Raw genomic sequence first — 27,632 nt, 5'->3', positions numbered from 1 at the left:
GGCTCCCGGCGGCCCGTAGTTTCCCTGGCAACCGGCAGGAAGCGTCCCCGGGAGCTGAGCCGCCCGTCCCGCGGGGCCGTCGGAGCGGGGACAGCGCTGCCCCCGGCCCGACGCTCCCCGGGATCAGCGGGAGTTGTGGGAACGGGAGAGGGGCCGAGGGGAGCAGGGTGTCCCCCTCGTTCTCGCACTGGGTCTGCGGATGTCCCGCGGGGGCCGGGCCGGCGGCTCTGTGGGAACTCGCCGGAGCGTCTCCGCTGGAGCCTCTCGGCAGTGACGGCGCTCGAAGCCCCGCGTCTGCTTCTGCCTCTGCCCCAGCTGCGCTCGGGAGAGTTGGCGCTCACCAGGGTAAGGAAGCAACCTCGCCTTTCAAATCCTACTGACTTTAGTTCTGCCTGCCTTAAGTGACTTCTAGGACCGAACTCCAGGCTGCACTTTTCCTCCTTTGAAAGTAGTCTTTTAGAGGTGTTTTCCTATTTCCGTTTAAAGTGTCTGTCCTTTGCTTGAAGTCTGTCATCTACCAGTAGGTGGGTCACTTCTGTATCAAACCTCGTACGTCGCTTGTTTGATTCACGACTGTGCTTCAGCCGTCTGATCTCTCTGCAAACACGTGTGAGTGACTTTCCGAGCTCCTGACTACACAAGGGCTTTCATCTCTGAAGGTTGAGACCTCTTTATGAAGAGTACTTTTCCTGCTCAGTGCCACCTCCACCTCTGCCGGTATATTGCCTCAGTTGCGTTTTTACAAAACCATTATCACTGTCCTTACTACTATCTTCATTTCTGTCCCAAAGGGCTGACACTGTTCCTGCTTATTGTCACACTTTTTATCGTTTACTTTTTGTCATGGTACAACCACTGACTTTTCTAGGTTCAGTTGTTAGTTAAAAACTCAGTAAAGTCCTTGACATGTATCTTGACTACTTCCTGGGAAACAGAATAAATTAAATACATCTGAATTACTTTTTAATACTTTTCTGAGAAAAAGATTTACATTGTTATTAGCAAGCTGACTGTTCATATTATGAGCAATTGTATATTTCAAAGGCTGACACTGATAGCACTATTTTGTGATATATGATGCTACTGTCAAGAACTTATCTGGTGTTTCTATAGTAAAAAAAATATTTTGATTCTTATTTTTCTGATAGTTAAAAATATACCTTGTAACTAATGTGATTAGAGTTTAATGATAATAAGCTGGCATAAAATCAGTAGATTTTCTTTCTGTGTTATTGTTTGTCTTTTAGGGCTTCAAATTATTTCTGGTTTTAATGACTTGCATTTTACCGAATAGTTCATGTAAGTGTCATGTAAGTTTTTGTGTGTTCTGAAGAGACTTAATTGTCTATTTGTGGTATGCTTGTTCTTTTAAAAAGACTGTCACTGGAGACAGGCTGCATTCTGGAAATAGTAAGATAGAGAAGATAGGATGTACAGTGGGTGAACTGATTTGAATCACTATTTCTGATTAAATCATCCATCAAGAAGTATTGATTTAAACTTTCAGTTTTAGTTTTGCTTTGTATTTTAGCTAATTTGGTAATCATTATTATATGTTGTTTCTTGACATTCACTAAAGCTTAGGTGCTAGATTTAATTCTTTACACAAGTCATAAAGACATAGCATATCTACACAAGTGCTGGGACCTTATAATTTTTTACCAGAAATAGAAACAATCCTAAAGATTTCATAATTTAGATGATGACTGGGGAATGAGATGCTGGAAAGCTGTGGAAAAGGTCCTGATCGACAGCAGGTTGAATATGAGTCAGCAGTGCCCTGGCAGCCAGGAGGGCCAACCGTGTCCTGGGGGGCATCAGGCAAAGCATCACCAGCTGGTCAAGGGAGGGGATTGTCCCGCTCTGCTCTGCACTGGTGTGGCCTCACCTTGAATATTGTGTGCAGTTTTGGGTGCCACAATATAAGAAAGATATTAAGCTATTAGAGAGTGTCCAAAGGAGGGCAACAAAGGGGGTGAAGGGCCTTGAGGGGAAGCCGTATGAGGAGTAGCTGAGGGCACTTGGTCTGTTCAGCCTGGAGGAGACTGAGGGGAGACCTCATTGCAGCTACAACTTCCTTGTGAGGGGAAGAGGAGGGACAGGCAGTGATCTCTTCTCTCTGGTGACCAGTGACAGGACCTGAGGGTATGGCCTGAAGTTGTGTCAGGGGAGGTTTAGGTTGGATATTAGAAAACTTTCTTCACCCAGAGGGTGGTTGGACACTGGAACAGGCTCCCCAGGGAAGTGATCACAGCACCAAGCCTGATAGAGTTCAAGAAGCATTTAGATGATAGTCTCAGGCACATGGTGTGAGTCTTGTGGATGGTCCTGTGCAGGGCTAAGGGTTGTATTCGGGGATCCTTGTGGGTCCTTTCCAGCTCAGCATATTCTATGATTCTGTGACAAAAGTACGTGACTGGATGTCCTGTTTGGAGGGAAGAATTAGAATAACCAAGCTAAACAAGGACTGTATGTGCAAGAGTCTGGCAGAGATTAGGGCAGGTGGCTTATAGAGCTGTGGGTGTGTGAGTAGCATGGCAAAAAAAATCTGCCTCTCTAGTTCATCCGGATCTCAGTATTTGGAATTTAATCACATTTTTGACAAAAACAGGTGTCTTCAACTTGCTAAAGGTGATAGCTGGATGGCAAGCATTCTGCTCATCCTTGAGGCAATGTTTGTTTCTGTGTATTATTTAATTTACCTCCTATAGTTTTCATTTCTATATAGTGTCATTTCTTGTTCACAAAGGAATGTAATTTCTTATTTACTAAATTGTTTTTTACCATCCAGTATGCACCATAGCATAAATTACTGAACATTAATAATATTCAAAACTGGCATTTTCACTCTTTTAGTTTTATTAATATTTGAAAACTTGTAATTTTCCAGGAATAATTTATCTTGTTCATCATAGTGTCAGACTTGGTATGTTAAATAGGCAGAGGACTATTAATTTTATTAGGGACACTTTAACCCATTTACATACATATATAGTGACACATGTAGCTGGTGCATTGACATTTAGAAGATAAGTGTATCTAAATCAGTATTTAAGGATGTAAACAGAAGGTTATTTTTGCACTCCTTTAAAAAAATAAAAGTCGTTTTTCTTATGTGGAATTGGAATTCATTTTCTGTGTTCTTTCTTTGCTGCCTTACATTTCTGTTCTCATCTCTTACTGATTCTGCATTGGGTTTTTTGTGGCCTGAATATACTTACGCTTCTCTTCATTTCTTCATCCTGGCTATTCCTCAGATTGTTACTTTCTTCTGATGTGACTGTACCCAACAGTCACACTGGGCTCTTCTGAGCCCAGTAATGCTGCTTGCATTCCTGTAGGCTACCTAAAGGCAGACTGTAGCTAATTCACTTTAGCTGCAGGTCTCAAAGAACACAAGAAAAGGGGAGCAGGTTAGGAAATGTGTGCATTTGAAAGATCGAGTGACAAGACTGTTAAAATTATCCCATGCACTGCATAGGATGTATTAGAATAAGCCTTTGTTTCCTGGTGCACTTATTCAGATTTTCTTGATTGTTTGTTCATGTCAGTTTTATGGCCTGAGGATTCTAACCCTTGATAGTCTGTCATATAGGAATGAAAATTATTTTATGTTTTTAATATTTTTTTATTTTAGGAAGCAATGTTCTAAGAATGTCATCACACATCCAAATAAAACCAAAGACTGCAGCACAGAAAAGCAAGACATCCTCTCCTTTGCCATGTTCTCCAGAACCTGCAATTAAACAACAGCCAAAGCCTAGTGACAAGCTGAATCCTAAAACTATCGATCCGGTACGTATAGGTGATGGGGGGTTTGTTTGTTTGTTTAAAATCCATCTCTGGTTGGAAAAAATTTCCTTACTTTATGAAATGACATGCAGAACATGCTTCCTCTGGTCCTGTTTTTTAAATTTAAATTAAACTTTTGTTATTAATCATACATTCCCTATCTTCTAAACCAAATGCCTGAGGCATAACATTGTTTATTGCATTTTTAATAAATGCGTTTTGGTACAATTGTGGCTTGCATGGTAACTGTTATCTTCTATGTACTATTGCCCTAAAAAGAGATTTAGAGCTAAGAGATAAAGAGAGGTTGTTTTTTTTTATATATACTTCTAAACTTTGATACCTGCTGCTTTAGAGGAACTTAGTTATGCAATGAAACTAAGAATCAGGCAGCATCTTGAAGATCATCAAGACTTCATGAAATCTAGCAAATTAATTGCTGGTGAGCATTATATGAAACTCACAATTACTGTGAATATGTAATACTTAGGAAAAATTTGGGGTCTTGGGAGCAGAATAATGAATGGAGTCGCTTATTTCATGGAAGTCACGTGCCTGAAGAACTAGCATTGAATACATGAATTATAGCTCACCACTGGTCCACATAATTTGACAATTAGTAATGTCACAGGCTTTTTGGAAAGTGAATTAAATGCAGGAGTAGTTGGGTGAGGTAGTAGTTTGCAATAAACAGAGGCAGAATACTTTGATGTGGGCATCTTTTTTACTTTAAATCTTTTTGCAAGTAGCACAATGACTTAAGCCATGAAGTCATCAAATCATGCAAACAATTTTAATGATTTTAATGTAGGTTCAAACACTCAAAAGATAAAAATTAAGATTTCATGATATTTGCTTTTAGATGCTTTGTAATAAGGTGTTTAAAATGGGAAGCAGCATTGAATGATCATGCTAATAAATAATACAATAGTTCATATGCATAGGAACCATGTATATGATAAAAAACAAATTTGTGCAGCTTTTCTACCTGTGAAGCTCCTAGTTTCCTTCTCCAGTGAGTTCTTCTAGATTCTCACCCAGTATGAACCTCCCTGTGCATTTCCAGTGCCCTCATACCATCTTGCCCAATTTTTGGTATTTCTCCCACATCTTGCCACCTTGTACTTTTGTCTATACTCAGATCAAGATGGAACTGCATAAAACTGCCTTCTGCATTTTACCAATATAAATACAAGAGCATAAGGAAAATGAGAGCTCCTTAATCTGTTAAGTAAAGAACCTGTAAGGCTTCAGTATTAACATTTGCAAGAGAAAATAGAAAAATAAGGTAATTCCATTGGGAGAACGCTGATTCTACATTATTTATTCATTTTAAAAACTCCTTAGCCAGATGATTCTGAAGAGCAGTTTTCTGATAAGTGTATCAAATATATGTTTTCCACCCCATACCTGCAGTTCTTTTTTTATTTATTTGTTTTAGAATCATATGACTAAGTTCTTTTTTTTGAAAACTGCATTTTAACATATTTATAATAGTTATAAAACTTTACTGTTATGAATAAATAATGCTCCTTCTCTCTGTCCTTGCAGTTTGGTGCTTATTCTCGACCAACATCTGCATTTGCTGCTACATATGCTAAAGGAGGCATTCCGTGCAGGTGTGTAGGGTTTGTTTAAATTTTTACTAAATATATTATGAAATACATCTCTTCATGTTTGATATTTTAGTTAGGTTTGATATTTTAGTTTGATTCCATTCATTTCTGGAAAGATTTCTAATGCTCAGCTCTTTTCAAAGAAGAAAGCAATTTTCAATGCCTTTGAAATTGTCTTCATTTGTTTTTTTTTTTTTTATGCTGTATTAATACTAAAACCACATTTTTAAAGAATAGTTAAGTTTTTGCAGACTTGATTTCTCCAGGTAATCTTGTTTACTTCTCCCTACTAGCAAAGATAGTAAAATTAGTGCCATTTTAGTAAGTAGACCTCTTGCAGCCTTTTTCATCTGAAGTACTTACTATGACAACATTTTATTGAATATTCCAATTCTGTAGTTGTCAGCAATATCAGATATTAACAAAAATACTTGTAAGTAATAGTTTATGGTGTTTTAAATTACTTTTGGATAGCCAATAAACATTTTAGTGTTTTCTTGCTAGGATGCAGAATTACTTTACAAAAATTTAAGTAATCATTAATACAATGTACATGTGTTTACCTGTATAAAATAATCATTAATACATAGCCTTTATCTGTATCTTAGGAGTAAATAATAAATTCCAATATGATTTTCTTTCAGTTTCAACTGATTTCCCTTACCATTTGAGGAAAATGTTTCTTGCTACTTATCAAAATAAGTAACTTTGCAGAAGGAGTGTCTTCGGTGTTGGCATGAGAGGCATCTATAATTTTTATAATCTTTATTTTCTGATTCCTGTGTGATTAGGAGCAGAATTTTGGAAACTGCTGTATTTTGGGAAATTATTATAATTTCACTGTTAAATACCATTATATGTACACTAGGTTGGACTTGATGATCTCAGAGGTCTTTTCCAACCTAATTGATTCTGGGATTCTGTGATTTTGCTAAGGAGAACATGAGATTGTGTATATAACACAGTAACACCACAAACTAATTGCTGATACATTTAAAGCGAATAGTGGTAGTAATAAATTATGTATTCTTATATGATGATTTGTTAAAACTTTGTTCTTTATATAGGTTAGTGCATGGATCAGTAAAGCACAAACTGCAATGGGAATGCCTTCCTGAAACTATTCCCTTTGATCCTCTCCTTGTAACACTGGCAGAGGTAAACTCAATTTCTTGCAACATTAAGCATACAACCATTTCCTAATTGCAAATGTCATTTATTAACAATCTAAGCTAGCTAATTTAGGCTCACATACTAGGGAAATACAAAAAAAATTTGTGAAGATCTTGTATGAATGAAAATGGTCAAGAGCGTTGCTATTTGTAGTTCTTTAGTTAGAGCATTCTGAGAGGGCTAGGTAGAGCTGTTTAATCTTCAACATACTGGCCAAATGCAAGACTGCATCTCAGATTTCCAACTGCTGAATGAAATCTTCAATCCATTTGTAGTTTTGCAGGTTCTTTTGTAAACTAAATTGCTTTGATTATTTTTTTATATTAAGCCTACCTGTTGAAGTAAGTGTGTTCTTCTCAATAGATTGAACTAGTACAATGAAAATAGCATCCTGTAAATAAACTGAAGAGCAGTACTATGCATTATGTTGAGGCTTCTATTTTCTCAGAACCATCTGTGACATTTATCACCAAGTATGTTTCAGGTGTCTAAATAAATGATGAATCCAATGCTGTAGATAGAATAAAGTGCATATCCAGAGGTGGCTTATTCTCTTTTTTTTTTCTTTATTTTTAAAAGATTAAACAAAACTGTCAATTCCTAAAGTAACATAAAGCTCCTCTTGTGGAAAGAAGAAAGGCTTCAGCCATTGCCCTTTAAATCTTTGAGTTCTGCCAGTCAGGCCTTCTACACTAGAAGGGCATCTTTGTACCATCAACAAGTTTTTGATGTTACAGAGAGGGATGTGTGGTGGGGGGCATCTTTCCTTCCATAGTTCATCTTCTATTTTTTTTTTCCTTTAGGGTACAAAAACATAGCCTGCTCTTGTTCCTGGTCTTGTTGAAAAAATACCTTGGGTAGTTAGATTAAAGGTAGTACACATATTGATTCAATAGGCAGTATTCATAATGTGAGTTTTAATATTCAATGCTCCAAAAGAAAAATGAAATAGAATATTCTGTGAGGAGAGTTGTACTGAGTGGCTCCACATGGTGGAGTTAGTGTACTTTATGTTTTGAACTGATCTGACAAAATCTAAACATTACCTTGCTGCTATGTGGAACTTCTTAAATGTGTTTTTGTTTAAAAGAAGGCACACTATTAAGAAACACATTTTACATTTACAACAGGGACTAAGAGAGACAAAACATCCCTATACATTTGTTTCAAAGGAGGGCTTTAGAGAATTACTTCAGGTTGAAGGTGCTGCTGAAAAAGCAATTCCCTTGTTGCCTCGTCTAGTTCCAGTCTTAAAGGCTACACTGGTATGTCTTACTCTTCATGAAGAGATTTTAATGGGTTTGATTTTTTTTTTTTTTGCTGGTAAGAACTACATGGAAAATATTAATGTGATAAATCTACTGCATGGGTTTTGGTTTGGAGGTTGGGAATGGTTTCTCTTTCTCTTGTAAACCCTGCCTTGGTTTATTAGCTAAATATGTATTTAACTGTAAATTCAAATGGGCAACTCGTTATAGCTGTATGACAGTAGCTATGGGCAAATTTTGTGCAAATGTTCTATTAAAGGTCTGTATATAAGCAGAAATAAATATATGTATTTGTGGTGTTTTTATACATCCACATGCAAAAAATAGAAATGAGTTGAAGTAAAATGGAGATGGAATAAATAATCATCTGTTACATCTAACAATTCAAAACATGCTACAAAGGTAAAATAGAATATGTCAATGAGGAAAAGGGAAGAATACAGTTAAAATATTTGTGGTCATATTCCTAATTTTTAAAATGTTTTTAACTTTTCCTTCAGAAAACAAAGTGAGATATTGGCTTCAAGGGTTATCTTTTTTGGCTCTTTTTCATATTTTTCAGAGCCCTTTTCTGGTTCAGCAAGTAGCTGTTCTTTAATCTAGCTGTGTTTCAGTTTTGATTTTATAGAGATTGCTGAAAGCTTGAAAATTCTTTGTGATCTCAAATCAGAGGTGTAACAGAAGTTCAGAATTCTGTGTTATCAGTATATTTGATTTAGTTTGAAGACAAAATTAGAAATATTATTCTTATCTATTCCTCAATTACTGTTACTCATCTGATAATTTTTATTGTTGCACTGCTTTGGTATAAAGTCTTCTTAAACCTTCTACTGCACAAGCAATCTATCACTTCTAGTTAAAAAGAAAACATTCAGGTCTCAAATGCTGGAGTGAAAAAATAATTGTTTAAATAAACTTAAAATTTAGTACAAGAACAAAATAAATTCTTATGAGTCTATTTCTCCACTAGAGGAAAAGTGAATAATTAAACCATTAGAGAACTTAGGGATGGAAGAACCTTCCCATGGGAGAAATAAAGATGACAAGGAACCCTAGAAGTAGATAAGAGCTAGATAATTGCTGGCAGGTGACAAAGGTGTAGAGAGAACTAAATGAATTGAGGCAGAAAGTCATTGGCTCCACTGTTTCTCCAACAAAGGAAGTTATTGTTATGAATTACATAGAAATTACATTGAATAATTACATTTGTAAGTAAAATGGTGTCTCCCCATTTCAGCATATCTGCATTTGAATGGTTATTTCTACTATGCTGTGAAATACTGAAATTGTTGGTGTAGTAAGCTGTTTTGCATGCCAATTTTTTTTTATTTTATCAATACTAAATTGTAGTTTCCTTGTCTCAGAAGAAATGCAAGAGTTTCACTGACATTTTGTTGATACTTTTGGTTCTACTTTAAAAATATACTTCTGTTTTTAAATGTGGCCTCTGGAGACTAATATTCAGTCCTGTTGTACTTGTATTTCTAAACATTATAGCAATTGGCAATTGCTCAGTAATTCTAGTGTTTAAAAATACTACATGCAATCATAATGCAGAGATTGCAGTTTAGAAAAACTTTTGTGTTTGTGTGAATATTACTGATAGGGTTTTCTTTCTTCCCCCTCTGAAGGCCCATGCGGATGATGAAGTATTTGGAAGGGGATTGGATGCTTTAGTTCAGCTGAGTGCTGTTGTTGGCCCGTCTCTTAATGATCATCTTAAACACCTACTCACAAATGTAAGTTTTTAATGCTGTAGTAAAAAATCCTTTGTATTGTCATGGTACTTTTGTTGAGATGTTTCCTGTAATATCTGCACAGATACAGCGGAGGACTCAGCAGTTCCATGAAAAGCACTATTTCATATATTCCTCTGAGTGAGTCCTTCATTCTTTAATAATATGGTGACTTATAAAGTTCTAGCAATGTCCAAAAACTGTTGTTAACATAAACTGGAGAATAATGGAAGTATAGGCTCGAGGAGAAATAGATGCTATGTTTTGGAGGAAAGTTTATTACCAAATGAGTTTTCCATTTTGTGTGCGAACATTTTAACAAAACTGTGACAGTTTCAATAAATTAACATAAGCAAATATTCCCACTTCTTTCAGATGAGAATTCTGCTCAAAGAAGTTTTTATTAAAGAAGCTTAGAGTAGAATTATGAGAAGTATTGTTATACTGAGTCCTTCTGAGGACATCCTTCCTCTGTCAGATGGGCTTTTCATGGTTTCATTTAATCTGCTTGCAAAGTGCACTTTTACAGCAAAAATAAAAGGACCTTTTTTGACATCCAGTGCAGAAGAGAGAAATTGCAGCAGGTTTTTTTAAAGTATTTCCACTGTAATAAATCTCTCAATGCATGTGAAAAAAGTGTTAACTTTTTATGTAGACAGCCCTTTAAGAATGACTTTTTTTTAAGGTTGGTACTTCTTTCGAATTTGTTTGCTAAAAGAAAAAAATAAAATAAATATTTTTGTTGGCTAATAGATTCGGGTTTTTTAAGTTAACCTTATATTCCTCTGCCTTGACTGAGTTCCATACTTTAACATTCTTTTCATCCTTAATTTTCCAAAGATTAAATAAAATAACAAAATAGACTTACTATACCCTTTTTTCCATATATTGTACTATATTGTGCAACAAACCTTTTTATTTTACTTTTCCAATAGCTATCAAGGAGATTAATGGACAAGAAATTTAGAGAAAGAGTTACAGTTACTTTACAAAAGTTGGAGCAATATGGTGGAAAGGTGAGTTGATCAGATGATTATTCTGTAATCTGGACATTTGAATGCAATTTTGCCAAAACAACTTTTATCTCTGTCTTTCTTGCCATGTTCTTGCTTCAGTAGACCTGGGATGCATGTTTTGTATTTCATTTTCTGAGACTAAATATGTTTCTCAACAGGATTTACTCTTGCTAGAAGTTACTTTTTGCTGTTATTGATGATGCCTGCCCATTCCCCCTAAGAGCTTATTGTTTGGGTTATTTACTGAGGAGTTCTGACACTCACATTCCAACTCACCTTGGTTAACTGAGAGCTTAGATCTATAATTGCTATAAATCAAAAAATACACTGTAAGTAATAGGTGGCAGAGGTTTCTTCTGATAAACATTCCGTTGCCATTTTATGTTGTGCTGTACATTGTACAGAAATGAGGAAAGAAGAAAAAGTGAGGAGTGTTGGCTTGGATATTCATCTAAAAGAGAAAATATTTGCTTTTTTGACCCTATGAACGCTTCTTTGTAATATATTCAATGGTCATTCATAAAGAATAGGAATAACCTGAAGAGTAGGGACCATAAATACAGGTCCCCCAGTTCTGAGCTTATGTGGCTTAATCAGTAGGTGCCCAAATAATCAGTAGACATCACTTCATTTTTTTGTGTGTGTGCTCATATTCATTTAAGGGCAGTAGCAGTGTTCAGTTACAGACTTGAAAAACATTACAACAAATGAAGGAGGATGAGAGTTTTTTATTTATATGAAGTGCGGCAAGAAAAGAAAAATGATTTCTCATCTCTGCATTCTGAAAATTTAGGTCTAGATGATGTAACTAATCCAGTGAGTCATTAAACTCTAACTCTTCTGTCAATCCCCTGATTTCTTGTTGTCTGGTTCTTTTGTGAGTAGGTCTTTCTGTGTGTCTTTTAAAAATACTCCTAAATTGTGATTATGAGCAATATTATATAATCCAATTAATTAATTTATCAAATTTCTATTCTAAATTACTTATAAAGTGTACGATTCTTACTTTTATTAGAAGTCTCTTCTAGAATATTACTCCTCTGTTTAAAAATCCTTATTGTTTCATGTCTGTATTTATGCCCAGTTTTATGTATGGGTTTACATGTCCCTTCTCTTGAAATTTTACTCTCCAGCATTAGTTATCACAATCATCCATTTTCTCAGTTTATTATTTTCAGCCCTTTTGACAGTACATTTCTCATCAAATAGTAACTTTTTAGTTTTCTACTGTTTCATAATAGCAAAGATCACTAAGTGAACATTGTGAATTATGCAATTTATAGAGACTGTATGAATACTGTCATACATAGTGCTAGTGCTCCTTATTTTGTTTAACTTTGTTTTGTTTTCTTCAACAGCCAACTGTGGCTATCATCAAATCGAAAATTCCAACCTATTGTTCTATCTCCCCTTGAACAAGAAATCTATAGTGATTTGAACTGTAAGGTGAAGTTTGGAAAGAAGCTGCCTGTGAACATCACTGACACTTATTTGGGGTATGATATATTCTCTTAAAATAATCACAGTTCTTCACTATGATGGAGAGTGGGAGTCTTACCAGTTTGAGAATATGGAATTACAGAAGACTTCTCTATATTTGCATATGCATTGTGCTTATGATGACATTGATTAACCTGCTGTTATTTCAAAAGCAGAGTAAATATTGATTCTTATTTTGTCGTAAACTACAATTTCATTGAATATATCTGCAGTGCTTAACATGTTTTGTATATTTGGGTGATGCAAAATAATTTGGCAGTAATTACTTAAATAGTAAGTAACTTGGTGTTAAATGACATATTTATACCTGCTTTTGAAACATATGACTTATTTTGTGACAGGCACAGATGGACGCATTTAGACATAGAACTGTGAGCACTCATAGAGTTCTTCAGAGTCAGCTTTTCAAGGTGTGAAGCTGAACACACCAAACAAGGAGCATATGGTGCAAAGCTGAACTTGCTCAGTGCATTCTCAGCACATTGTTTTGAAATGCTGGGAAGGCTCGGAGAGTACAGTGCAAAGGTATCAGGTTGCTCCCCAGATCCACAGCCTAGGGTTTGCTCAGCTAATTAGTTCCAGTTAGCTTTGGGCCTGCTGAATGGGAGCTGGATGTAGGAGGCAACTTCAGAGTACTTACACCATGCTCCCTTTGCACTGAGTTCAGGAATGTCACAGATATGCTTGGGACTAGCTTGTGAATTCCAGACTAGACAAGTTAATAAACTTCTGAACATGGAAGCTATAAAACAGCAAAAGCATTTTAGATGCCAGCTTACCTCTCTGTCAAGCCTTGTAGGTTGCAGCATTTGCTCATGATTGTATTTGAACTTGACTGCAAAATAATTCCATAATGTTGGAAGGGAGGGGTACTTTTGTCATCAGAAGATACTGATGTGTAGAGTATTAAAAAAGTCTGTCATGTGAAAGCAATTTCAGCTTTTTTTTGAAAATTACTACTGCTTGACTAAATTAAATTTACCTCAGGACTGTGGTATGATTGCTGCTGAGATAAGAACTGTGCTAAGTCAAGATAAATGTATTTAGGCTTTTTTTTTTTTTAATTGTATTTCTTCAGTTAACAATTTTGCCAACAAGTATTTAACAAGTGAAAAAAATTGATCATGGTCCTTTTTTTTTCTTCATGTTTACTTTATTTTTTTTTTTTACAAAATGTGCACATTTAGTTTACACAAACACGCTACAGCAGATTTCAGGTGTACATGTATTGTACTACTCTTATCCTACACTGGTGATAGCAGAGCAGCCTTCAACATGCCTGTAACATCCCATCTCTACACCAGAATAGATACCTGATTTATTTTTACAAAAGAATGCTTGCAACGTTCTTTCTACTTCATTAATTCACATTTTCTGCAGCAATGTCACAATGAAGGTTGGCCTATCTCAATAGTATTTCACCTATTTTAAAATATTGTCATAAACTCTGTGGACAATATATCTTAAAAATTACATGGATGGAGGGGCATTGTTATATTTTAGGTGCATACTTTTTTAGAAAAATCTTTCTAGGTTCAGAATAAATAGCTCCAATCTTAATGAAGAAATGATCCTAAAAAAATGTAATGCATTTATCACATATACATGATATATAGCTGAAGTTTCCATTTCTTCCTGATTCTGTCTCATAGTTACAGATATTACAAAAAGCTGAAATAGATGTTAGCCTGACTAGCAATCATTATTAGTAGATGTTACTACATAGGGATATTCATTCTCAGCACTGAAGTGGGATGGAAGTTTCAAAGGAAGTTCATGCCTTTTTATTTATTAAAGGCAAAAAGACACATACTTATGAAAAAAGTGTTAGGATCCAGTTAAGCTTTCTTCATGAAAAATTAGAAGTTAGAAGATCCTTAATTTTAAGCTAAGAACTTTGCAGACACATCCAAGAAGAACTAGAAATACAGTATGTAGGACGCCTGGTATTCCTGTCGTGATAGATTTACTAGGTAACTGTAATTGATAGAAGCTTATTCATATTTTTTACAGAATAAACCTACCTATAAGCAGTTTGGGTTTTTGTTCTATAACAGTTCTTCCTCTCAGGTTATCAATTTTGTTAGGTTTGGGGTTTTTTTCTTTGGAAGAGAAAAGCAAGTCAAAGGTGGAAGGCAATTGCAGCAAGATGTGCATTGCACACTGATTATAGCATTAACTCTAAGTGTTATTCAAAAATGAGGACTACACCATAGAAATGGGAAAAGAAAATACATGGTAGTGCCTCTGTATAAATTAGAAGCTAAGTTTTGAGAAATACACTTGAATACCTGGAGTTTAATCCAGTAAAAATGAGTAGCAAAACTAAGAATATATTTTTAATCTCCTTGTGATTGTATCTGTTTTAACTAGGGTTTGGAATGATAATAAAGCTGCATACTGTCTGTTTGAATTTGGAGTAAAAACTTGGTTTTTCAGTACAATCTTGTTAACTAAGTAGCCGCTGTTGAAGAGCTAAATTTAATAATTTGGAAAGAATTTTTTGTTGGGAAGAGTTTATAATAAAAAATTTACTTGCATAATCCATGTCTCAGTGTAAAGCTGAGTAACTTTATTTATGATAAAGTGGGAAATCCATCTTTTAGATAATGTTGCCGAATAGCTCATATTTGTCCATTAGTTGTAGACCTAATGTCTTCATTAAATCACATTTTCAAAGAGCTGCATGGATCGCATTATATTCTCATCCTGTAAAAAAAGACAATAGAAAACCAAAAATCATACACCATTAGAAATGTAGCTGGCCAATATCTATAGTGCCATGGTGTAGAACTAACTGTATTTTAGTTAATTACAACATTTTCTTTCAGCTTGTTTAGAGAAATTGTTAGCAGAAAAAGGCTGTTAATGGATCTATGCTTAAATAAGTTTTTGTATATATTAATGAGACCAAAACTACCCTGTCAAGGATACAATAGCATATTAAGAAAATTAAGTCTGCAATATTTCAGAGGCTATCAGTTTATACTCGCTATAAAATAGTACATTTAGACAATGGAACTCATGGAATAGTTGTATCTGAAGTGCAACTCCATACATGGAATTGCTACTTCTGTGCATTGTACAGAGGAGCCTTTTTGCAATATTAGGACATCCTGCTACATAGCTAGGGACGATTCTAACATAAAATAGATTGAAGTGTGCATCTTTGCATGAACTGAAGAGTCAATCAGTTTGGCAAGTATCACAACACTCTTCAGCTCCTCAGTTCAGATTTTCTATGTGCTCACACTGAAAGATGGTCACTGCTTTCCAATGCTGCTTCTGCTTTTTGATTGCTTTGCATTAGGTAGTGTTTTAAGAAAATCTTCAGCTCCCAAGTTTTGCATAATGCTTAGTGATGCATCCCTCCGTACTCCAGTTTTTTTCAGTAAATAACTCTCAACACAGTGCTCAACACAGCACTCAGAAAACCGTATTTTTCTTTGTAAGCTTTACATTTCAGTGTATAGAAGAAAGGGTTTACTTACAGTAGCCTATATTTATTGGCATTTCTGGATCAACAGTTGCTTGCACAAAACAATATATGTACACAATACAAGAGTTTATTACATGCTCATTTAGCATTTGCTGGTCTTCACTGTAATCAGCCTATATTTTAATCTGAATGCACACTCTTTAGCACTTTCTTGAGAGATAATTTAGACATCTTCAATTCAAGTGAATAAAAAGACTGAATTTGATAAATTATTTTTCTAGGTTTCTTGAAAGATGCCTAAAAGACCCCACTTCTTAGAGGTTATCTCATAGTATTCTCCACTACTGATAGGGATGTGATACTTCTGTACATAAATCTTCCTATAATACGTGTTCAGTATCAATTTCCAGTTAAATTATTCACTGTTCAGTCTAGTGGGTGATTTGCTTTGTAAAAATGAGTGGTTTGAGTAATTTGCTTAATTTATGTTATTAAACATGCACAGTGGGGTTTTTCATCTTTGATTCCATATGCCATCTCAAGTGATGTTGCTGTAAGAAATTATCTGTGCACTATTTTGTACTGATAAAATAACTTATGGAAGCAATTATATGTAATTTCAAAAAATATGTAGATTAATGCTTAAAAATTTGTGTAGTAAAATTACTATATTAAATTACTGAAAGTTATTTATTTTAACTTTTTTCCCACTGCATTGCTTTAAAATATCAATAAACTAGACAAGATCACTGATTAATGTAAGGTTGAAGTTTGGTATAACTGGCATCATTTGTCATTTAATTCATATAAACTGGAAACTAAGCTCAGCAAATGGACAACACAAACAACATGCTCTGAATTTCCTAAGTGTTTTGCCACTTCCTACCAATTTTATTATATGTGTATCATCATGAATGAAACTGGTAGTTTTCTAAAATCAGCTCCATATTTCTGAGGTTGGCTGTTTCTTTACAGAAGACTTCCAATGCCCCTTCCTTAGTCAGTCAAATGGGAAGAGTCTTCACAAGAAAATACAGGCTTGTCGTAATATTTAGAATATGGTAAGTTTTAGTAGCTTTTTTTCCCATATTTAAAAAAGAAAAAAAAAGCAGATGCTTGCATTGGAATTCTTTGGCGAGTGTATCTTTTTCATTTGGCTCTTTTTTCAGTACATTTTTCTACACATAACAGATTTGTTTAATGATTCCTAACTCAAGACATAAGGAGGTGGTAGTGCATATGAAACATTGTCCATATGAAGCACAAACCTGGATGAATGAACTTTGACAGATCTGACCTACCTTTAAGGCAGTTTTTCTTAGGTTTGAGATAGCTTCTTTGTTGTCTCCAGGCTAGCCCAGACCATCAGCATTGTGTATGGCAAGGCTTACTCCTGCAGAAAAGTACCTATTCCAGAAGCCTTTTTATCATTATCAGAAGAACCTGTGTCACTCACCCTGACATTCACCTATGACCCTGAATGCCTTAGTCCTTTGCCTCTGTTCTTCACGGTGCTGCTGTAGATATGAAGCAATACCTGAGTCAGACCATCTGCCACCACCACCAAGAAGAGAAAGGAGGCTAACTTGGCTTCCAACTCCAAGTAGAGGAATGCCAGTTCTCAGAAACTGGCAACTCTTGCCTGAGATAGCCTTCAAAGGCTCCTGCAGCCTTTCCCTGGCAGAACACACTTCTGGTTTGTTTAAAGATTCAGGCCTTACCTTTTTAGATCAGTCTCGTATCTATCGGGATATTAAATAAAGGTTTTCCTACAGCTGCATTTTAAAGGAAGCAGCCATATTCTTTTGTGAAAAATGCAATCCTGAAAATACCAACACCAAGATGAATATGAGTCAGCAGTGCCCTGGCAGCCAGGGGGGCCAACCGTGTCTTGGGGGGCATCAGGCAAAGCATCACCAGCCGGTCAAGGGAGGGGATTGTCCCGCTCTGCTCTGCGCTGGTGTGGCCTCACCTTGAATATTGTGTGCAGTTTTGGGTACCACAATATCAGAAAGATATTAAGCTATTAGAGAGCATCCAAAGGAAGGCCACAAGGATAGTTAAGGGTCTGGAGAGGAAGCTGTATGACTGCGGCTGAGGTCACTTGGTTTGGGAAGACGAGACTGAGACCTCATCGTGGTCTTCAACATCCTCATGAGGGGAAGCAGAGGGGCAGGTAATGATCTCTTCACTCTTGTGACCAGTGACAGAAAAGAAAATGGCATAAAGCTGAGTCAGGGGAGGGTTTAAGATCAAGAAAAAGTTTTTCACCCAGAGGGTGATTAAGCAGTGGAACAGTGGAACAGGCTCCTCAGGGAAGTGGTCACAGCACCAAGCCTATCTTCAGTTCAAGAAGCATTTGGACAATAATCTCAGGCACATGGTGTTACTCTTGGGAATGATCCTGTGCAGGGCCGTGGACAGGAGCTGGATGATCCTGATGGGTCCCTTCCAACTCAGTATGTTCTATGATTCTATAAATCCTAACCCCAAACTTAATTTCTGAAACCAAATCTTGATATAAATATGAATTGCACACTTTGCAGCTCAGAAGTCTTATTAGAAGAACAGTTTTTAGTAGGCAGACAAAAATTTAGGCAGCAAGACACTTTCTGTATCAAAACACATGACCACCTTTGAAGTTAAAAGCAAGTGAAGGTGAGATAAGTGGCATGATGACAACGGTGTCTCTATCATGGAGTAGTTTAGAGAGCATCTCTCTCACATGTATTCTGAGTACTTAGAAGAGGTAAATAAGAAATCTTCTAACAGTCATGAGAATCTGAATCTCATTGAATCAGGACAGCAGGCAATTCCTTACTGAAGGTATTTATTTTCTTTGTAAATGAATCTCTCAGCCCATCACCATAATTGCTGCCAGGTGCAGATTAATGTGTCATTTAACTTCCAGAATGCTACAGACCTCAGCTGGGAAATGAATCTCATCTCTGTTTCTGATGATCGCTCAGTGTTAGCAGAGCAAATACCTTTCATTTGTATTGAACAAGACTGACAAGCTGGAGCCATGGTCAATGCAGTAGAGCTCTGCTGACAGATAAGATACTACCCAATGCCCATTGCTAAGGTAGCATTGAAGACCCACAGTTAGCAGAGCTGTTGGCTGTCGGTCATCCCCCAAAATAAGTGGATTAAAATCAAAGAAAGAATCACTTACTAGGTAGCTGTGTTTATAAGAGCAACCCCAATGAATAACGACAGATGCATATAAAAATAGACTGGTTCTAGAGAATCTTTGAGCATCTAGAGCTTTCCCTGTTCTAAATGGTTAAAAAACTCTGCCTCACTAAATGCATTTATCTTGATAGTCTTGTTTTCTTCTGTCTCTTTACTGCTCTCTTCTTGGTGTAAAAGATAAGGATCAACGTGCACAGACTATATTGCTGGTCTCAGTCAGCTTCATATTAATCAGTCTGGACAAGGTATCAGTAGACCACTACTATGACTTCTTATAACTCCTTAAATTTCTGAAAATGCGACATCTTTCCTCATATCGTCTTCTGGTCTGAGAACAAGCTGGTTTCTGAAGGGCAGAGGAGTGAAAGCAGGATGTAACTCCTGCTGCAGAAGTTATTCTCAGCTCTATCTCTAGAGGCCAGGAGCTGCTTTCAGCTACCCAGCTGTAATGTAAACACTTGCAGCTGATAATCACAATCAATTGTCAATCTCTTACCTTGAGAAAACTTGCCTGGTGTTAACTCTTGCCATCCAACACTTAGCAAGGCCTTTGCACTCTCCTTTCAAGGCCTTACTGCTTATAAGCACATCATGACTCACTGAGAAACTCATCTATAGATGATAAATTTTCAGGCAATATTATTATTGCTGTGACTATATGCCAGTTGTAACAGGACTGTGTGCCCCAGCATGGGCACAAGATAGAAATAAATATTTAGCTGAATGTGAAGAAGATTTTTGCTATCAAGTACAAAAAAACGTTGAAAAGATAAGGGATATTGACACGGCTGTCTAATGAGCAAGAACAGCTTGTATATACCAGCTCTTCTGCAGATTCAGGGCAGAAATTTATTGAGACTTTTAGTGTTTTTGTGTAATGGTATACATACATACTCTACCTTGGGAAAATGCTGTCTCTGGTATTAGGATTATCCTCACTGTCACTCCAGAATTCTGTGTAGCACTATGATGGCATTAGCCAACAGATACACATTCAGTACTTATCACTGAATACTTACTTTCTGGCAGCTCTCGATGAATTCATCTATGGTAACTACGCCATCTTTGTTTTTGTCCATTTTCTGTTAAAAAAAATAAAATGTACATTTTTCCTCCTGAAATCCTGTGTAAAACAAGTCCTTTTTGTTATTTGTTTCAGTTATATGTCAGCCTAGGAACAACCATGCCAAAAGATGTAGTAAGTGATATACTGGAATAAGCTTAAGAAGCTTATTGTTGAAAAAGCAAGGTGTAACAAGTAGATCTGAGAAACTTGGGATAGAACCACAGAGAAAAAAAGGATTACAGAATTGGAAGGATATGCAAAACTTATAACATGGAAAATCTTTCTCTACTTGCTCACAGAACAGTCTTTTTGACTTCTATGTTACCTGACCTACCTGGAAAAATGTTTCCACATGTTGTCTAGGTGCATCTTCCTTGAGAACAGGATAGGTGCATTTCCCCATCATATCATATATTGCTTTCATGATATCAAGCATTTCCTGAAGAGGAAAAAAAAGATGTTTATGTAATATGCATTGTAGACACTGCTTTAACTCAGAACACATAAATAATTTTAAGGATTTACATTTTAGAATAAAATATTGAGATTGTGCCTGATATTTTTTGACTGAACAGCTTCAAGAAGGAACTGTGTTATTCCTAGAAAATCTAGCATCTGAGTTCAGCTTTCATCAGTGTATGATTCTGATTTTAAATTATTTAGAATATGCACAAGTTCACGGGTTGTGGGAAGAATCTCCCAATGTCTTATGAGTAAAAATAAACAGGAAAAGAAGTTCCGTAACAGCAACTGAGCGGCCAAAGCACATCAGCTTCGTACAACTGAATTTTCCCTAGAGAAAACAGAAACACCCATGCACACACCTGCACTTATGCAGTCCTCCTTTTATATCAAAAGCTTTGAATTTTCTTAGTAGAGTGGCTTGTGAAAACTTTAATTATAAAAACAGGTAATTTGCAGTTTGCTAGGAAACTATTCTATAGCTCACCCTTTTATAGTGATCATGAAGTTTTCTAAAAGTAAAACTAAAAGTGTAATTTATATATATTTATATATATTTACATAAAACCCACCCAAAAAAATACCTATAGATTTTAATGAAAGCACTCATTTGGTCCCACTATCATTTAAGTATGTGTTTAAATCCTTGCAGAATAAAAGGTGTAGGAATCTTTCTATATAAATTCTGTTTCAAGTAAAAATTTTTAGAAGTAGATTTATAAAATGAGTAACAACTATTGCGCATGTACTTAATTCCTTTTTGTCCAAATATCCTATCAGTGTATTCTAGTGACTGTATGTGCAAATAGACAGGCATAAATTGAAGCTAACCATTTCTGTACCTGAAGAATTCTGACCTTTTACAAATTTTGTAAAGATATTCCCTTTTCAGTTTTCATATATGCCTTTAAAATGAGAAAAATACTGTACTTTTTAGCATGTCTAACTTCATAATATATGGTAATTTGTTAACATGTCTAATTTGACAATGAAACCATTCTTCTTTGAAAGCAGAACTTAGCTATACATTTACTTCCAGTGACTAAGAAGACCTTACCTCTTTAGTTATATATCCATCCTTATTTATATCATACAAATTGAAAGCCCAGTTCAGTTTCTCCTGTACTGTCCCTCGCAGTAAAATTGAGAGACCCATAACAAAATCCTAAACAGACAAAAGGTCTTGATTAGTTTGGAATTGAGCAGTTTCTCACAAACACTCAGAAATCCAGAATAATGCATTTGCCAGAAGTCTGGAAAGATGTGTTGTTTCTTTTCTTTTTTTGCTTCATGGGATTGCTGGTTTCTTAAATAATTAACAATCTAGGCACTGTTTGCTACACTCATAATTAATAAGTAAATTGAGTAATTTTCTATAAAGTAAACCATCATTTTCTCTTAGTGGTTGTATCCTCTGAAATGCCTCACATAAGTAGTTCCTGTTGAAGTTAATACCAGGAAAAAGCAATCCCTATGGTTTAATGGTCCAAGAAAAGCTTAAATGGGAGTTAGATTAATCTAAGCACAGGAGGCCAATTCGGGGAGAACTATCTACTAAGGAACATAAAATTCTTCTTAAATCTGTACCTTGTTAAAGTGGAATATGTGGTTCCCAGATCTCTTAGATCAATCTGTTGCAGTCAATATTTCAAACTTCATGTATGATATAGCAGACCTCAATACTTAACACTTTTATTGGAAGTATGATAACGAATAATAAACATATTATGTGTCCATGTACCATCTTGTTTTTGTGACCCACCAATGCTCTACTGCTGTAAGCTATTCCACAGAAATGAATCGGAAGACTTTTGGGATTATTTATATGTTGTATTTGGTTATAGATTTTTGTTTCATGATAAATACTCTTGGCAGCACAAACCTCATTTACATTTAGTGAGCGTCTTCCAGATTGAAGAAAATATCAAGTGCTGTCACCTGTCTTCTGAATTTCTTAGCATGTTAACATTTTTTAAACAATAGCTTTTTTTTCCTAACCATCTCCTCTACCTTTTTTGATTTAATAAGCTTGTGAACCCATAAATCTGTGAAATTGCAGCCATAATAGGTTGAGCAGAATATGGCAAGAGCTTGTATTTAAATGTGCATTTCTACGTCGCTGGCAATGACATACAGGAGGTCTTAGAGACATTAATGCAAAAAAAGCTGAAATATTTCTTATGGGCACCAGCAAAGATTATGCATTTCCTCTATCACAGGAACAATGGAAAAGACTACACTGAGATTAGACATAAATTACAAAGGTCTGATGTACCACACAGTCAAATAAGTATACCTGGTACAGTGAAGTACACACAGATATCATGGCCTCAGATAGTCTAGTAGGCACAGACAGCTCTTCTGACAGTTTCAGTCTTTTTAACAATTCAAGTGGCATGCTCTGGGTTTTCTTAGTCTGTCAAAAATTCTGTCTTACTGGTGTATGTGCCCTTTGGGGTAAATGGATACATGAATCTTGATAGAGTTTTGCTCAACCTGTCTTGTCTACATCTCAATGACTAATTGAGGGTCACAGGGTTAAATCTCCAAACAGCTCTTTAACAATGTACTATTGAGCATTAAAATGTTCAAGAAATTCCGAACAGATTTGATCACATTACAGCATTACCAATTAACCTTTTTGATTCCATACCATGTCTTCAAATCTTTTCTGCACTGTTTTACATTCTTGATGGAGTTTTTCCTGAAGTCCTTCCTGAAGGTCTCCAGTAACGTTATTTTCTTAAATTATTATATTTAAGAATTCTGAATTCATTTTTATTTTGGCACTGCAACATTTTTGAATTTGTTTTATCTAAACTATATCCATTTTTCTTTTCTTGTAAATTCTCTTTCTTCTTTTCTGTGGTGCACCACCCATGTTAGCTGGCTTCCTGGCATCATTTATATCCCCATTTCCAAGGCTACCCTTCTATCATCGGTTTTAAAAAGGACACATAAATAAAACTTGACTTTATGCTTTTTTCATGGGACTGAGACAACTCAAAAACCCTCCAGGTATGTGCTTTAAACATTGCGAGTCATCTCCTTCCATATTTACATCAAGATGTTTTGGGACAGATCAAGTGTCTGTCAATGTTCAGGTGCATTGCCTTTGTCTGAGTGTTGTGCAAGAGTCCATCTCAGGAAAAACAGAAAGGATTTATCATAATAGGAAGTTGTGATGAACTGGATAAGGACCAGCTAGGATGGGACATCTTTTCTACATACTTACTTTCATGCAATTGAAGAACATAGCAATAAAATCATACAGAAATAGAATGTCTGATTCAATAGATATAGGCTAAATCGACAGGCTAGGCCCTTGAAGGGGAAAATGCTCTTCATAGTGGAAGGCAATGTGCCAGGAACAGTATAGCTATGTTGACTGTTCATGTAATAATCCATTGCAGACTGCCATAGGAAAACAACAGTGCTGAAGGTAGCAGCTGAACTCAGAGAGCATCTATCCATGTATGTTTGTTACCAGCAACTCCTTGATGGATGAATCAGGCACACCATTTAGCACAGAGCATGAATACAAGTCCCCATTACAATAGTAGAGTACCCAGATGTGTTTTTCTTCCTGGTTTAGACATCTAATTTCTGGAGAGAGAGGAATTCTCCTTTTAGAGCCTGTTTATTTTTTAAGTAAAATTCACTTACATCCTCTGAGGATGCTGTCACTGTCCACTGAGTCCTGCTCAGCTGAGCACCTAATGAGGAGAAGTGCATCTGATCTAGGGTGACAAGCCTAAAACTACAAAAGTCTGGGCTGAGACATGACTCTAGATTGGGTCTCTCTTCAGTCTGTGACAGCGAAGTTAGAAGCACAAAAGTCTTGCCTTGGTACTTGCCTTTACTCCTTTCCACAGCTTCCTATTTGTAACTTGCTAGTTTCCTGCAGAACATGCTAATACCTGTTAAGACTTCCTTCTGTGCCTAATTTTGATTCTGCAAGAAAGTGGGATGTCTCACTGAAGGGTTGCAAAATGGAACATCATTGCTCCCGTAATGGAGCCTCTGTGTGCTCAGTATCACAGCCTGCTCATGTTTCTGTTCTGCGCTGCAGCTGTATAGAACCTCTAGTTGTGATCTGGGATGAACTTGTATTTGTGTAACCCCACAATTTCATAATTTTTAGCAGTGATTAATTATCTCCTAGCAATGTTGTTGAGGACTGATTGCTTTATCCCTCAGTAAATCTTTAGGGATAATAAGATCATTAATAAATTAATTGACAAGTTTCTTAGTGTGCTATCTCAAATCCATAGGAAAGCTTAAAATTATTCCACTTGATCTTGTATTCCCTTATGTCTTGTTCAAGGCCAGGAGAAGTAGGTAGGCAGGAACCTAAATCAGTTTTTTAATTTAGATTTTAGGATTTTGAAAAGGAATTAAGTGATGTCACAGAAGTGGTGGAGCCCTGATGTGTGTAAAACAAAGGTCACAGAGGAGGAGCTACTGTTAAGAGGAAATGTATTATTTCTTTGTAGTGACTTTAAATCAGCTGGTGGTAAAATGCTTATGAGATCACCACTGCCCTGAGAAAAATTAGCTCATTTCCTACATAACATGAACAAAGCTTTTTGTGTTGAACCCAGAGAATTCTGCTTGTTAGCCTCATGAATTTCAACAAGGCCAAGTTCAAGGTCCTGCACCTGGGTCAGGGCAATCTGAAGCCCAAATACAGGCTGGCCAGAAAATGGATTGAGAGCAGCCCAGAGGAGAAGGACTTGGGAGTGTTGGTTGACAAGAAGCTCAACATGACCTGGCAATGTGCACTGACAGCCCAGAAAGACAACTGTGTCCTCGGCTGCATCAAAAGCAGCATGACCAGCAGATCGAGGGAGGCGATTCTGCCCCTCTGCTCTCACAAGACCCCACGTGGAGTACTGCATCCAGCTCTGGAGCCCAAGGACATGGACCTGCTGAAACAAGTCAAGAGAAGAGCCACAAAGCTGATCAAAGGACTGGAGTACCTCTGCTATGAAGACAGGCTGAGGGACTAGGACTTGTTCAGCCTGGAGAAAACTCCAGGGACACCTTATAGCAGCCTCCAAGTACCTAAAGAGGGGTACAAGAGAGCTGGAGAAGGACTTTACACAAGGACATGCATTGATAGGACAAGGGGGAATGGCTTTAAACTGACAGAGAGTAGGTTTAGATTAGATATTAGGAAGAAACTCTTCACTGTAAGGATGGTGAGGCACTGGAACAGGTTGCCCAGAGAAGCTGTGGATGCCCCGTCCCTGGAAGTGTTCAAGGCCAGGTTGAACAAGGCACTGAGCAACCTGGTCTAGTGGAAAGTAACCCTGCCTGTGGCAGGCTGGTTGGAACTAGATGATCTTTAGGGTCCCTTCAAATCCAAGACACTCTATGATTCTATGATTCATTAAACTACTGCCCTTATATTACTGTCTTGGAAATCACTTTTATTATTAATGAAATATCAAAGTTGTGTTTGATCTTAAGAACTGTATTCCTCTATGGAACTGAGTTAGCATGCTTGCTAGTTTATTAACTGATTGTTGTGGGTTTCTGTGGCTGTTTTGTTTTTTTTTTGGTAGCGGGAGGCTACGTGGGGTGATTTCTGTTAGAAGCTGCTAGAAGTTTTCCCCCTGTGGAGCCAATGATAGCTGGCTACAGGAGGGACTTCCTGCTGTTGGCCAAGGGAGAGCCAATTGTTGCTCCTCTGTGATAACATATTTAAGAAAAAGTTTGTTGCGCAGAAGAGATTGGAGCCGGGGGGGTTGCCGACAGAAGCCTCTGGGCCCGGGGCTGAGCCCCACGGCCCTGGCTCAAGGCAGGCATGGCACTGGAGCTGAGCTGGCTCGGGCCATGGAGAGAGGAGCCCACGCCGGAGCTGGTTATTCCCAGGTAGGACTCAATTCATGGCCTTGTGGGGGACCCACATCGGTGCAACTCATCTGTTAAAGACTGCATCCTATGAAATGCCATCGGGGTGCAGAGACCCCCTGCACCCCATGGAGGAATGACCTTCAGAACAGCAGATATGGAAGACCTGCGGCCCGGGGGGGGGGTGTGGACCCACGTTGGAGAGGTCCATCAAGGACTGTTTCCCATGGGAGGGACCCCACGGAACAGGGGAAGGACTCAGAGCTTTGGCTCCCCTGTAGCCCGTGGTGAAGACTCTGGTGAAGCAGGCTGTCCCCCTGCAGTCCACTGAAGGGTGACCCACAGGACAGCAGACTTGGAAGACCTGTTGCCCTATGGGTGGACTTCTTTTTCTGCACTGATGCAGGGGGAGGAGGGAGAACATGGAAGAAAGGAGGGGTGGTTGGAAAGTGTGTTTAAGACTTTTATTTCTCACTCTTTAGCTCTTTTCCTGTTAGTAATAAATTTTAGTACCATCCTCACATTGAGTTTTGTTTTGCCTGTGTGACTTCTCCCAGCTCTTAGTGATTTTAGTGGGTGCCTAGAATATGGCCAGGGTCAACCCATGGCCCTGATGAAAAATTCTCAGGTAACAATTGAGAAATAATGCAATCAGAAAATCAGCAACAACTTTGCTAAGCAATATTAATAATTGTTTGAAAAAAACAAATACAAATTTGGTTTTGATTTAATATGACAAAAATCTTTAAACATCTCCATTGTGTTTGGGCACAGCATTGTGCTTTAAGGCATTGAGAAGTAGTGGAATTATTGAGTGACTTTCAGCAAAGTCATATTTAGAATAGCCTTAATCTGCACAAACAAAGGATACTGTTTGGATTGTTGTATGTGGGTGCAATGTGCTTTACCTTTGACAATATGTTTAAAGTTAATTAGCTTCCCTTTTCCTGACAGTGTAAATAGCCTTAAGGCCCAGATCTTCATTTTCATTCTGTGACAATATATATGCAGCAAGTGGAAACTTTGCTTTCACATCTGTCTCTGTCTGATGGAAAAAAGAACTTCATTTCATAATATGCCCAAAGAGCCCTTCTGGGTCACTAGGCCTTCAGAAACTCTGTCTCTCATGTTAAAGCAGAACTAGTTGGCATAACTAATGAAATAAGCTTGTCTCAAAACTGATGCAGTCATGGGATAAGGAGAAATAAGTTCAAGTACCTATTTAATGAGTTTGCTTTTTTATGCTACATAAAATGCTTCACTTAGAGATCCTGACTCTTATCAGAGAGCATACAGATTCAGGGCTGACAAAACTCTAAGGACATAACAATCTCACCAAGCTATCTCATCTAATTGAAGTGTGCATTTAAGTTGTGCTAAATTTTAACACTTCACTGTTCATGGTTGAAAATTTGAGAAAAAAAGAGCAAAAAGCTAGAACAAATTCTCCTTTTACCCGCAACTCCAGCTACCACAGCTTCATCAGAAAATGGAGAGTGCAACACAAAAC

The 27,632-nt window shown here is 37.0% G+C and overlaps 2 protein-coding genes across 13 annotated transcripts in view; one reads left to right on the top strand and one right to left on the bottom strand.

Moving 5' to 3' along the window:
* Positions 1-29: 29 nt before the first annotated feature.
* On the top strand, positions 30-26,643 carry PACRGL (parkin coregulated like). Of its 4 annotated transcripts, none has more exons than XR_010430228.1 (9): positions 213-345; positions 3,638-3,795; positions 5,344-5,411; positions 6,476-6,566; positions 7,712-7,846; positions 9,481-9,588; positions 10,521-10,601; positions 11,960-12,097; positions 24,868-26,643. XR_010430228.1 is itself a non-coding variant. In XM_064653118.1 (8 exons), exons 2-8 carry the CDS (start codon positions 3,655-3,657, stop codon positions 12,014-12,016), a joined length of 681 nt encoding a protein of 226 aa, XP_064509188.1. In that variant the 5' UTR covers positions 30-345; positions 3,638-3,654; the 3' UTR covers positions 12,017-16,229. The 4 variants fall into 4 exon arrangements, 1 of the variants encoding a protein (XP_064509188.1); XR_010430229.1 differs by lacking the exon at positions 24,868-26,643 and adding an exon at positions 16,516-19,856; XR_010430227.1 differs by lacking the exon at positions 24,868-26,643 and adding an exon at positions 12,443-16,229.
* Positions 14,653-27,632, bottom strand: part of KCNIP4 (potassium voltage-gated channel interacting protein 4) — a 405,894-nt gene continuing 392,914 nt past the window's right edge. For all 9 annotated transcript variants that reach the window (XM_064653109.1, XM_064653114.1, XM_064653117.1 and 6 more), the window contains 4 exons: positions 21,321-21,428; positions 20,136-20,240; positions 19,755-19,817; positions 14,653-14,810 (listed from right to left, as the gene is read on the bottom strand). In XM_064653109.1, the coding sequence (XP_064509179.1) occupies positions 14,763-14,810; positions 19,755-19,817; positions 20,136-20,240; positions 21,321-21,428 (324 nt within the window). In that variant the 3' untranslated portion in view covers positions 14,653-14,762. The remainder of the gene's footprint in view (positions 14,811-19,754; positions 19,818-20,135; positions 20,241-21,320; positions 21,429-27,632) is intronic.

This window comes from Pseudopipra pipra, chromosome 4 (genome assembly GCF_036250125.1).
Source record: "Pseudopipra pipra isolate bDixPip1 chromosome 4, bDixPip1.hap1, whole genome shotgun sequence".
NCBI classification, from domain to species: domain Eukaryota; kingdom Metazoa; phylum Chordata; class Aves; order Passeriformes; family Pipridae; genus Pseudopipra; species Pseudopipra pipra.
The sequence above is the reverse complement of the archived record's forward strand: the minus strand, read 5'-3'. Positions and strand labels throughout refer to the sequence as shown.

Excerpts from the sequence above, each read along its gene's own strand:
- PACRGL (XM_064653118.1), top strand. The coding sequence starts at position 3,655 with ATGTCATCACACATCCAAATAAAACCAAAGACTGCAGCACAGAAAAGC. Across the intron at positions 5,412-6,475 it reads AAAGGAGGCATTCCGTGCAG|GTTAGTGCATGGATCAGTAA; the intron begins GTGTGTAGGGTT and ends TTCTTTATATAG. Across the intron at positions 10,602-11,959 it reads TGGAGCAATATGGTGGAAAG|CCAACTGTGGCTATCATCAA; the intron begins GTGAGTTGATCA and ends TTTCTTCAACAG.